Source organism: Elgaria multicarinata, chromosome 4 (assembly GCF_023053635.1).
Source record: "Elgaria multicarinata webbii isolate HBS135686 ecotype San Diego chromosome 4, rElgMul1.1.pri, whole genome shotgun sequence".
In the NCBI taxonomy this organism is placed as follows: Eukaryota; Metazoa; Chordata; class Lepidosauria; order Squamata; family Anguidae; genus Elgaria; species Elgaria multicarinata.
The window spans coordinates 53,653,839-53,666,770 of record NC_086174.1 but is presented as its reverse complement, the minus strand read 5'-3'; the positions used below and the strand labels follow the sequence as shown (position 1 = coordinate 53,666,770).

Below are 12,932 nucleotides of genomic sequence, written 5' to 3'. Positions count from 1 at the left end.
TGCTCCAAGTCCTACTAATATCAAAACCAATTGATATTACTAATTGATATTACTGCTCCAGTCCTACTAATATCAAAACCAATTGATATTACTGCTCCAGTCCTACTAATTGTGCCTTTTCAGGGCACAGTCCTATGCATATTTAGACTTTAAATTTTACTTACATTTTCAATATTAGATGATGTTTTTTCTGGCAGGATTACTGTATCTTCCTCTCTGATTGCTTCTTCTGTTCTATCTTCATGTATTGCTTCTCTTTCTTCAAGTTCATTTTTGGAATGAATACTTGCAACATCTTCACTATCAGGAATACTGATAACAGCTGAAAAAAAGGGGTTTCTTCCCATTATTTATCCAACTTTATTGTTTCCTCATCAAAACTCTTTACTAGTTACTGTTATCCTGATGAGATTCCTTAACTATATTGAAGGAACATTCTAAGCTTCTGTTCACCTTTGCTTGTTAGAATCAAAACAGCTTAGATAGTTGTGACACACAGTGCTTCCCAGCTGTAAATACTAAACTATCTATGTACAAGTACAGAGCAGGACATTTATCTATACGGAGAATATGCATCCAACCACAATTGATGCACATTTAAGTTACAGTAAACAAATAATTCTGCTGTATCTTTAAGTCCAGGTGAAACAAAATGAGACCATTATAGCTTTTGCAATGTACCACCACGGAATTCCTATTTCAAAAAATGGAATGTTATCTTCTCTTAAATATATATTGTGCTAAGAGTTCATTACATCGTTCTCAACATTTCAGACAACTATAGACCTGGTCTGGATGTAAAACAGGCAATTCCTGGGTTGTTTAATCCAGAAATTGCAGGGACAAGCTGAGTGTGCAAGCTGTATGCTTGTCATCTCCACTTTTAATCAACAACCTATTAAAAAAATCCATTACTATATTGTTCTGTGACATCCGAATCCAGGAACTCTGGGTGCTTTATAGGTTAAGCAACCCAGAGTTAACCCAACAACTACTGGTTTGTTGTTCCAGATTAAGACATCTCAGAACAACCTAGGAACATGGGTGTTGATTAAAAGTCTCTGCAATTCCTGGGTTAAACAACCCAGGAATTGCCAGCGTTACAGTTGAACCAGATCACTAGCCCTGCATACAGGGGCCTGTTGTACACACACAATATGCTACACATATGCGGTGTGGTTTTTGTGTAACTTTACTCTGCTTCTTTCAAAGCACTGTTACAGGTTCACATTCAAGACCCACACCCCTATGAAAAAGACAGGTGAAATATCTGTTTCCACACTGTTCTGGACATTTACTATGAAAATTAGGGAAGATGGCCTCAGACTGTGGATGAATTTTCTAGGAAGAGATCTTAAGGAACAAAATATTTCTGTGTATTACTATAGCTCCAAGACTCATCCTTTTTCTAGAAGATTCTGTACCAGCAAAAAAGTTCATGTATAAAAACAAATTCTTCTAAAATCTCAAGCTTACAAGGGAGATGTTTCAGCTGACCAAGATTCATTTGGCTAGTTAACTTTCAGTTCTAATTAAATTATAGGTTCAAACTAATCCTAAATAAGAACATTTCTGAAAAGGTACAGTTTAAAAATATGCAGATATGTAATAATGGCCAAACTTCAAGTTTGTACAGAATAAGCTTAAGTTCCTCCACTGTAACATGACCTAAGTTATACAATAGCACTGCAAAATGTGAGGCAGCATTAGCAGAGTCATCAAGCATAGGGGCAAATGCTTCTTTGGGGTATATGCTTACACTAATCCTTTCATACAATTAAAACAGTGGCGTACTAAATAGTTCAGAAGCTACCATATCAATATATAAAACAAACACACCAGGCTTACAAAATTTTAAACACTGTGTGCATCAAAGGCACACAGTGGCCTAGTTTGCACATAACAACAACCCAGAGTATGGGTTTCTGTTGATTGTGGGTGTTTGTTCTGAGTGAATGCTGCACTACAGTTTAACTATGGATTGCTAACCACAAACAGCCCTGAAAGCGAACCCATGGTGTGTTGTTAGATGCGAATTCCGGGCTGTTAACAGCCCATAGATAAACCATAGAACAGGGTTCATATGTAACAACACCCAATGATTCAACCACACGTAGTTTGGGTTGTTCCTATATGCGAACTAGGCCAGAGAATACAATCACACACTTCTAGCATTTCAAATATCTTCCACTTCTAACAGAAGCTAGGAAAAACACTTTTATATTTGTATAATTCAAATATACATACATTCAGAATCTGCTCCTACTGGCTCCAAGGCTTGTGTACTTGTATCAGCATGGTGACTGTTGTCTTCCTGCAATGGTGGCATGCTGGATTCTAGGACATCAGTTTCACTTTGTACACAAAGACAGACATATTCACATATGCAGTTGAATAAAATGAATTTAAAACAGCTTCTTTACGAAGGCCATTAAGATAGTTCTTTCCCCCCACACATCTTAAATCAGTACAGCTATACTTATGCAGTACTGCAAGAGATACAGCAAAACCAGTTCTATGGAAAAGTCTGGAACCTACCATTTTGTTCTATATAAAATTGTAACTATTCATGTGATCCATGTGAAGATATGGCTAGCTAAAGTCTGCAATGTGAATTATTCTGTATATTCAATTAACAGTTCAAGCTTCAATAAGCACCTGTGCTCAAGTACCACTCACCTAGGTACAAGCCCCAGTGAACTCAGAACTTAATTTCAAGAAAACAAGTGTAATCACTATTGGCATCACTCAGAATCACAAAAACCAGATAAGCACAACTGGCCTAAGGAATAAATGTCTTGCTAATTTAAAAGAACAAACAATCACAACAATTAGGTATCATCACAAGTTGTCAATCTTTCTAAAGATTATCAAGGCTCAGGAAAACAACGTACAACGATCAGCATGCTGTTGGGAAGAGTATATGATTATAGAAACAAGAACCAGAACAGGACAAATATTACAACCAAGGGCGCAAAATGGTGCTCCTCCACCTGTGGCCCTCTTTCCATCAAGCATCATATTCACAAGAGCCAAGAAACGGAACACAGAAATAAAATTTTAATGGCTTAAAGTAGGGAGGAGCAACATGCAGTCCTGCCATGCCCACTGCCCACCAGTATTTTAAAGCAGTTTTTGTTTTTACAAAGCAACAAAATGGCACCTGGGGTGGCCATTTTAAACCCATTTTGATCCTTTTAGTGCTGTGTAACTACCATGGAGCCCCAAACAGTAAGATTATCTTGAACAAGTTAATTTGTCCAGAAATGTCATTATGGACATTTCGTGTTTAAAAGTTAAAAAAAAAAAAATCAGTACTATGTAGGGGTGGAGGTGACCCACAGGAGAGGTCCAGGAGCCAAAAACGTCCCCAGGATCTCTTGAAGCTGCTCAGCCGTAGTTTAAAGCAAATCATTACACATCTATTATTTTCAGTATATAGTTAGCATATTCACCTTTCATTAGATGGTGTGAAGGAAACTACAGTGTCTTGGATAGCAGTCAAATGATCCATTACAAGTACTCCATCAGGAAGTGAGCCATATTTCTTGTCCTCCTTTTCAGGGAACCCTATGGACGGCAGAAGTTACACAATTAGCATCTGTTTATTCTCACTGTTTTTTTTAAAGCAATGCATATACTTTAAAAAAAATAACCCACCCCCACCCCCAATTCAAGAAGAATCCTTGGATTTTATTCATTGGAATTCAAAAATGCTTATTTCTATTATACTGAAATTTGAATCAGAATCAAAATTAAAAGTTTTGGCTTGGCTTAGTTGACAACCATTGTTTTTTGTTTTCACTGCTGTTCAACAATCTCTGGCACATACAGAGAAATGAAAGCAGTGTCTTTTCTCATTTTGTGCTAGATTTGGAGCAGGCAGGAACAGCACAGCCTGTTTCTATCTTCTTCAAAAGCCAGTGTGAAGGTCAGATACCGGCTCCACTTCTCTCCAGAGCTTTCTGGAGATTTCAATGGGGAGGGGTTGGTGTCTTGTAGCTAAAACAGGGAAAGATCTCTCCCCCTCAATGTGCAAAGAACTGAGAAAAAGAGAACCTTGTGGTAGCTATCCAAGGGGTTTGTCGACCTCTTATGATATTAAGATTTTGCACTTTTCCCCAGATGCACTAGAAAATCAATGTGGATTAACCTAAGAGATCTACTGCCAGAGGATGTTGTGATGGCTATCATAGATGTTTTAAACCAAATCAGAATTTAGCAATATAACAAGCGAGACCTGCAACAAAAGTGTTGCAGTGTATTCCTACCCACCCCCCTAAGAGAACTGTGCATGTTCATAGCTCTAAACAGCCAGGAACAGGAGTCACAATGCATTGAGCAGGGGGTTGGACTCGATGGCCTTAGAGGCCCCTTCCAACTCTACTATTCTATGATTCTGATTCTTGTAGGATCATGGGTGGCATGCAATTCAGCAGATTAGAAAGGCCACATATAGCCATCAGGACTAGTAGCCGTTCTTACCCTTCTTCTCCAAGAATTTGTCTAACCCCTTTGAAAGCCATCTAAATTGGTGGCCATCACTGTGCCTTGTGGTTGCGAATTCCATAGCTTAACTATGTGCTATGTGAAGCAATACTTCCTTTGATCTGTCCTGAATCTCCCATAATCAGTTTCATGGGATTACCCTGGGTTATAGATTATGAGAGGGAGAAAAATGCCTCCCTACCCACATTTTCCACACCAAGCATAATTTTGTACGCCTCTGTCATGTATCTCCTAAATTTCCTTCTTCCAAAGCTAAACAATCACAGCTATTGTAACCTTCCCTCCTAGGGGAGATGCTCCAGCCCCTTGATCATTTTAAATACCCTCTTCTGCACTTTTTCCAGTAGACACTTGGGCCTCCAGCAACAATGATGAATGTAGGAGAACCTCTAAATTACAAACCTGATCTTCCAGAGGGAGTGGAACCCTATCCAGAACAGACAATGAGTCTCTCTCCCAGACTTGGAGACCCATTGCATCCTCTAGTCTCAATTACTATCAACAACCTGTAAGCTTGCAGGTACCTAACAGGCAGTTTGGGGTGGGTGGCGAGGAGGGATTTGGAAAACCACTTTTAATTCAACAACTTTGATACTCCTACCTAGGGCTGTGCAGGGACTCCACCTCGGAGGCTGATCCGGAGCCTCCAAAGCAGCCCCGATCCGCCTTGGGGCTGCCTCAGGGGTTCCTGATCCGCCTTGGTGTCGAAGCTGAGGTGAAATTCGGACCCTCCAAGGCGTCTCGGACTTTTCTGGGTGCAGGCTGCGCAGCCAGCACCCAGAAAACTCTCCCCATTTACCATTTACCTAGTGCCTCCGCCGTCGCAGAGGGTGGAGGCACCAGGTAAGACCCCCTCCCCCCCTTCCCTGCGCCCGCTGTCGGCTTGCATCCGGCGGCTTCCACTCCGACGACACTGAAGCCCAGAAGTAGGCCATGGCCTACTTCCTGGCTTCAGCGTTCTCGAGTGGAAGCCGCTGGATGCAAGCCAGCGCCAGCGGCCCCAAGTAAGTGGGGAAGGGGGGGGCTTACCTGCTGCCTGGTGGCCACCACCATCTTTCTTCTGGCGGCTTCCGGTACCGCCGGAAATGAAAAGGAGTAGGCCACGCGATAACTTAAAATTGCACAGCCTATTCCCTTTTATTTCCGGTGGCACCGGAAGCCGCCAGAAGAAAGATGATGGTGGCAGTGACGGAGGCAGCAGGTAAGAAGACTAGTGGGGGCGGGCTCTGAAGTGGCCCGAAGCTTTGGAGCCAATTGGCTTCAGCTTTGGGCTGCCTTAGCCTTTGCCCAAACCGCCTCGGATCCAGTTTGGAAGGGTCCAAACCACCCCAATCCGCTTTGGATTCAGGGTTCGGATCTGAGGCAGTGCACAGCCCTACTCCTACCTACCTAGAATGTTCCTACTACTTATTTTCAGGTTAACCTGTTCTGCTTCCAAACTGATAAGCCCTTAGCATTCACAATGACAGGTTAAAAACAGAACTTTATGATTAGAGACAGTATGTCTCTGATTACTGGAGGCAGGGGTTGCCTGATGTCTTGCTCTATTTGGGAGTGTCTCTGCTCTGATCCACCAGGCAAGCCCATTCTTGTTAACTCCTTTCTATTATATCTGTAGACAACTAGATCACATAACGTACCAGCTGACTGTTCTACATCTGCAGATGTTTGCTGTTCCATTTGCAAAGGATCACTTCCCACTATCTCATTAGCTTCTCTTACAGTTGGTAGGACTACAATGTCTTCTGAGAAAAAATGAGCCGACTGAGAGGTTATGACGGTATCATCTCTGAAGTCAACTGGTGATTTTGCACCATGACGCTCCGAAGTAGTTTTGTCTGACTTAACAACAGTTGTATTAGTTTTTTCGGAAGGTTTAGTTTTATCCAAATGCTCGCTTTGTATGCATACTGGTAACAGGTCCATTTCTTCATGTGTTTCCTGAAGACTGTATGCCGAAAAGGAGCAAGTTTTTCCATTCTTAGCCCACATATCATCCATTTGAACTTCATAATAATCTTCAGAAGTAATTGCAGTGTATTTTGTTTTATGATCCATCATCTTGAAAGAAAAAAAAGGTCCAAATTATAGTAAGAAAGAGAAGTGAATAGAAAATTCTGGCCATGCCATGTTTTGACTGATGAAGTATACACTGAACTCCCTGGCCCACAAGAAACAACATATTTATATCAAAGTGACCAGTCCTTACATGCACACAAGAGCATTACACATCTTGAATGCATGTTATCTTGGGAGAGTGCAATGTGGGCATTCTTTAAACCTTTAACTGAAAGTCCTTCCATGGTTAAAAAAGAAAAGATAACCCCCAGACAGAACTTCCCCATTTTGAGAAACCTGCATGTCTTAACTAATGCTTGACTTGATTCTTTTTCAGGCCAACGCCACCTATGATGGACATAGGAGAAGTCAGGCTCAAATCAGCAACTAAACCAATCAATCTGAGTAGAAAAAGTGGACATCTTTTCCCTACTCCCTATAAAAATAGCTTAGCTGTCTCTAGACCTCAGCTAAAGGAACAGCGGGTTGTCATTCCACTTCTCAGCTACTAGATTTGTGCCTTTCCTGCAACTCTGGCTTGCTCCTTTGCTCTTGTCTGCAATTGGTTTTTTTTGCCAGGGGGCAATGCCAGGGAAATAATTTCAGCAAGAGCTCAGAAACAGCAGACTGTAAGAGGGTCTCTGGATCTGCAATTAACATTAAAGCGGGCAATGTGCACCTGCTTTGAAGCTTCAGGAAGAAAAAAAATGCAACAATGACAATTATATTGATGGACTTTGCCATTCACACTACGGCAGGGAAGTGATGGCTACAGTTGCCTCAAACTGAAGTCTTGAGATAATTACACAATAGCTACTGACCCAGTTCACACAACCTGTTTGAGAGTGTGTGGGGAGCGAATGAGCATGTTACTCCCTGCCTACTCCTGCTTTCCGAAACAACCCTGGGATGCCGTGTTCTTGTGTTGTGGTTATGACATCCGAACCCAGTACTGTGGTATGTTAAGGAAACTGGAAGCAATGAGCATGCAGGAGGCAGCACACTCACTCGCTGTTGCGCAGGCATAGGTAAGGAAGCAATCCTATGTCCTCCAGACAGATGGACAGAGAATTGTTCGTTCTCTGGACTCTGACCTTGGAGCTCAGAAATCATGCTCTCCCCTCCCCTCTCGTAGCCACTGTGGTTCTGGATACATCACTGTGTTCCGAAACAGTGCATGGAGACAGGAAAAGGGGGTGTTTGTGGGGGCAGGGAGGGGAGGAGACTAGGTGTGTGGCCATGTGACTTTTCCTATGGCCTCCTGAGCCTCCAAAGTACTGCTGCTAGATGGGCAAAATTGGCTGTCTAGCAAAAAAGTCGCCGCCGCCCCTCCAGGCGCCCTGCATTGAATACTCAGCAGCTTCATAGAATTGCACCCTACTTCTGGGGTAGATAACCCATAGATAACAGTCATGTGTGAACCTTGTCAGTGTGAATATGTTCTATGCAATTATGCAGCATACACAGGAGTTGGAATCAGAATCATTACCCAGACTCCCTAGACTTGCCTGTCATCTGCACATTAGACATCACATTTAGTTGGGGCCTATTCATGTAGAACCCAGTGAACTTGGCAAATTTCAGTTAGGCTCTTCTTCTTTTCCCCACCTCCAATTTGAAAAGCATCAAGAATAATTACATAGATCAGCCCTGTATGTGTTGGGCTCTACACATACCCCCCCCCCCACTCCCAATTAGAATCTGACAGTAAATGTATGGGTGTCAAGCCAATCTCGATCCCTACAGTGCTTATTCTGTTACAGTCACAACTAAATAGGGCTCAGACTGTTCTTTTCCAGTTTCGTTTTCTTCTGACCTACCCCAGCAGTCCATTGTAAAGCTTTGCTTTCTTCCATAAACGATATTTTTGTTTCTTTTGAACGTAACGTGGGTGTAATAGATCTTGCTGGAGATGCAGTTGGAGTAGCTAAAGGAGTAGTGCGAAGACTGGATCTCAAAATAGACTGAGGAGTAAAACCAGGGAAGCCAGAGGAAGATGTAGATGTCAAAGCTTTAGCTCTCTAAGGAGAGGAGAAAACATCTTAAAATGGGTGAACTAAAAATCCGCGTAGAAGCCCATCTTTATGTGGCGCTTCAACCTGTGAACCAAGCAGGTTCCTGAAACGTTCACAATTCTATATACCTTGACAACAGGGGGTGTTTCCAGTAATTTTAATTCTGGTGCTCTTGTAAAGTTCTTATGGAGTAATGTTCTTATGGAGTACTGAGGGTTGGAATGCAATGGACTAGAAAGCAAACAGGAAGCAGAAACTCTTGGTGACACCTGCAGACTACTTCCAACGGGTGGTGAATCAAGAGGAATAGGCTGGACCACCAAGTCAAGCAATCTGCAAATATTTTAAGCGTTGGGGAAAAATAAGTTCCTTTGTATTAGCAAACAGAAAGTGCTTGAGATATTTCCAGTTTTAAGATTTAAGTGTTTATCAATACATCACCACAGTTCACTTGCCAGGTTAGTTAATAGAAAACTTTCCCAAGCCCAGACCAGACATATACTTTCATTTTAAAACGTTTAATTCACACGTAAGACTTAATTCAAGGCAAGATTATGTTATGCCACACACCCCAGCTATTTGGTATGAACTCACTAAGCAACTCCCAACATATACTACTGTAAGCCATTATTGTTACTAATTTCAGTGGGTCAAGAAAGCACCCAAAAAATACAAAGAGCTAGTGAATTTCTAAGTGTACTTCAGACTATTAAACAATTTTACCTGGAACATTTTCTCAAAGTTTTAGTAACTGGCGTTCCAACAAATGGGTCTGGCAACTCTTTATCATTGCAAGGATCCACTCTAGATGGTTGTTCTTCGGTTCTGGATTTTGAAAGCAGGCAGAGACACCAAGTTCAAACAAGTCACTAAAATCGTATGTGCATTTATTTAAGTATTATTTCCCCAAAGTGAAATGAATTCGACAGAGGCAAGATAATTATGTAACATGTACTGCCTCCTTCTAATGCCCTTTTAAAACAAAAGCTCTTGCCTTTTTACCTGCATCTTTGACTTAATCCCGAGAGATGCAGAAGTTTAACATTTCATATGAGAGGTTATAAAATAAATCACACTGTTTAGTACATTGCTGAACTATGGGACTGTTTTAAGCCAAAGTTTGAATATTAAAATGCATATCTTTGGAACAGTAGCAATACAAGTCTATTAATTATGGCTATTAGGAGGAAAGTGAAGAATGAGGACAGTTGTTTTGATGTTCTTAATTTAGTATTGGCAACACAAATTACAATTAATTCCCTAAGGCAAGAAAAGTAGTACTTACGCATCATTTTGAAGTAACTTATTTTTCTGTTCGGTTCCCACCCATACCTCTCCAATTTTGGACAGTACATTATTGATGAAAGTTGCTTTTGTAACTACATTTCCTGTAGCAACTTGCTTTGCAACAGTTGATAATGGCTTTGGTCTCAAAACTAAGGGGAAAAAACAGGGAGAATCAACATTATCAACGTTTTAAAATAGTTTTGTAAAAGCTTCACCATTCCCACTGAAATGAAAGACTTACTTTCCCGCCTTAGTGAAGATGACAGATGGTACGGCTTGGCTCGCTCTACAGCTAACTTCCTTTGTACCCTGGGCAGAACTTTCCCATACTGGTCTAATATAGAATTTCTGGCAACTGATCTCTCTCTCCAGCGCGGATCACGGTCATTCTATTTAAGGGAGAAGGAAAGAGGAGTTCTAAATGAGCATTTTGTAGGAACAATTAAAACATGTCATTCCAATTAGGCTTTTTTTTTTTACATAGGCACCCAGAGTAAAATTATACCCATAAAACCTAAGGAGTGGCTATTACATGATCCGTATAGATCTGCATATTAATGAGTTCTTGATGCCAAGGTGATAAGAAAATTTGTCTGACTGATTTTAATACATCAACGCTACAGTGTATAAGCTCTGCGAGTGGATAAGTATGGATCAAGGAACACTCTTTTTATAAATAGATAGTACTATAAACTGCCCCTACATCCAAAATCCTCAGCTTATCTTGAGGATTCAGGAAAGAGAACTGCAAAAATTATACAGTGACTGGGCTCAGTTACAAATCTAAAATGGATTTCACTAGTTTTGTGACAAAGTGATTTCATTTTGAAAGTTGTGAGCTATTGGCAGCCAGAAGATATATTATAAGGAGAAGACATGTTGGAAAATTTGGGAAAGCAATTTGTATGACCAACTATTGAAATGCGTTTTTGTTCCTTACGCTTTCTTCTTAGGCTACTGGACATTATAATCTGATTTACCATATAGTTTGATAGGTAGGGGTAACTCAATGTACCAAAAGAAGGGCAGAAGTAGGAGGAGGGGAGCTTCATTACAAGATTTTTGTTATCCTGTAGGGTGGGGAACATGCAGTCCTACAGATGTTGCTGCACTGCAACTCCCATCATCCCAAACCACTGGCTATACTGGCTAAGGCTGATGGGAGCCCACCAACATCTCGAGGGTTACACATCTTGGCATCTACCGTAATTGCAATTGTTTTTCTAAGAAGTCTGAACTTACTTGTGAAATCTCAAAGACAAACAAACCGTTAAATATACATTTATGGTCTTGAAATCAGCTAGGGAATTGTACTTCTTAGAAGTCAGGCTTTTTTTTGGATGCCAGATGAAACAATGGCAATTAGCCAAAATGGTTTGTAGACATTTGCATGGGTATGTTTGAACACCAGGTGAACGCCATGCCAGTTTTAAGGCACTCATAAAGAACAAGCAACATTTTCAAGCTGTCTTGCTTTTGGCACATATGATACTGGTCAGTATAAATTAATTTGCTATAATGTACATTATGAACCAGAAGTTAGGCAAACACAAGTAGTATACTGTATATACATACTTGACTGCTTAAACTTACATGGTATGTCTATCATTAGTTTAGGGCTACGATACCTTACATGAGGAAATTTATACCACACATGTATGTTAAATCAGAACCTGAAAGTTAAAGCTTAACAAGCTATTTTTAGTACCAGGTGTGATCCCCTTTTCCCCAAACTGACTTGTGAATTTCACTTAAGTAGTTGTTCAAGTGTCAAGTACACTTTCAGATATATTTTTTAGTACTTAGTTTGAAATAGCATTCTTTTTTGTACAGCATATCAAAGCAAGTTTTCCAAAGTAAAAGCCGTTTAATTTCACCCATGCCCATCCGAATGTTAAGGTTTACCATGAGATTAGTCTTCAACGATTGATTCAACTGCAGTGCTGGAATATAGTTGGCACGCTGAAGGTGGTGAACTAAGAGGAACTCGTGATTGTTGACACCAGTGCTTGTCCGCAAGAACTTCTCTAGACACTCCTAAAAAGTAAATTTAGATTATGTTCCTTTTTCTAGAGCAATTAGGGTTTAATTATGCAAACACACATATCGAGTGCGACCATATTAATGGTGTTTTCAATCACCTTTTTGGGAAAAGAATTGTACTTTTGAGATTTTATTCGTAAGTAAGCTTACCTGTTCAGTTTCTGTGAATGGCAGTTTTAGCAAATCTTCCATCAATCCCAACTCCTGAGAGATTTCATATACGTGCTTAAGCATCTCTTGTACATTTAACCGGGTAGAATGCTGCCGCAGCACACTCCAAGCTTCCACCATACAACTGAAATTGATTTTTGAAAAGCAAATTAAAGCTGTGCCAGATCTTTCTGCTACAGAGAAATGGCATTAAAAAACTACTACTAAAGGTGTTCCAAGTGTTTTACTACTGAAATGTATACCAAAAAATGAACAGTGATACTGTCAAAATAAGATCTGATAGCTTGTTTTTAATTTAGCATTATTTTAATTCCATACTTATATCAAAAAGCATTAATTATTTCACCTGTTAAATAGCAAGACAGTAAGGTGAAGTGCAACTTCACTGCTGCTCATCATTGATGGCTTTATTGTTTGCATGTACTGGAGGGCTCGCTTGTGTTCTCCTTGACACATCAATGCTTGAATTATTCTCATGTGTTGCCAAGGAAATTTGATTGTAGATGGGTGAAACAGATAGGTCAGAGAATTCTGCAAGAGTTCAAGATGACAAACAGAATACAAATTATAATGATACTGGGAAACATCTATATTAGATGCACGTATTTATCAATTTATCAGGCCCCAAAGATCTATGTGGACAGAATTCATGTGGACAGTTAACCTTCCACTCCAGTGCTGACCTCTCGTACTTAATAGAATTCCAGTATGGAGAATCTCTTCAACCTTGGGACCACTCCTTGAGTAGTGGTGGATCAAAAGCTTCCTGTGCAAAGAGCTTTGTTAAAATGAGACTGCATTTTAGAAGGTGGCTGGGAAAGCTCAGACATTACAATGAGCATTCAACCA

At 40.5% G+C, this 12,932-nt stretch overlaps 1 protein-coding gene across 1 annotated transcript in view; it reads right to left on the bottom strand.

Moving 5' to 3' along the window:
- Nucleotides 1-12,932, bottom strand: part of AHCTF1 (AT-hook containing transcription factor 1) — a 64,275-nt gene that overhangs the window by 12,252 nt on the left and 39,091 nt on the right. The window contains exons 21-32 of the mRNA XM_063124306.1: nt 12,430-12,614; nt 12,063-12,207; nt 11,775-11,906; nt 10,111-10,258; nt 9,868-10,018; nt 9,306-9,407; nt 8,711-8,915; nt 8,388-8,588; nt 6,150-6,570; nt 3,456-3,570; nt 2,248-2,354; nt 165-322 (exon numbers count right to left, since the gene is read on the bottom strand). Coding sequence (XP_062980376.1) covers nt 165-322; nt 2,248-2,354; nt 3,456-3,570; nt 6,150-6,570; nt 8,388-8,588; nt 8,711-8,915; nt 9,306-9,407; nt 9,868-10,018; nt 10,111-10,258; nt 11,775-11,906; nt 12,063-12,207; nt 12,430-12,614 — 2,070 coding nt within the window. The remainder of the gene's footprint in view (nt 1-164; nt 323-2,247; nt 2,355-3,455; nt 3,571-6,149; nt 6,571-8,387; nt 8,589-8,710; nt 8,916-9,305; nt 9,408-9,867; nt 10,019-10,110; nt 10,259-11,774; nt 11,907-12,062; nt 12,208-12,429; nt 12,615-12,932) is intronic.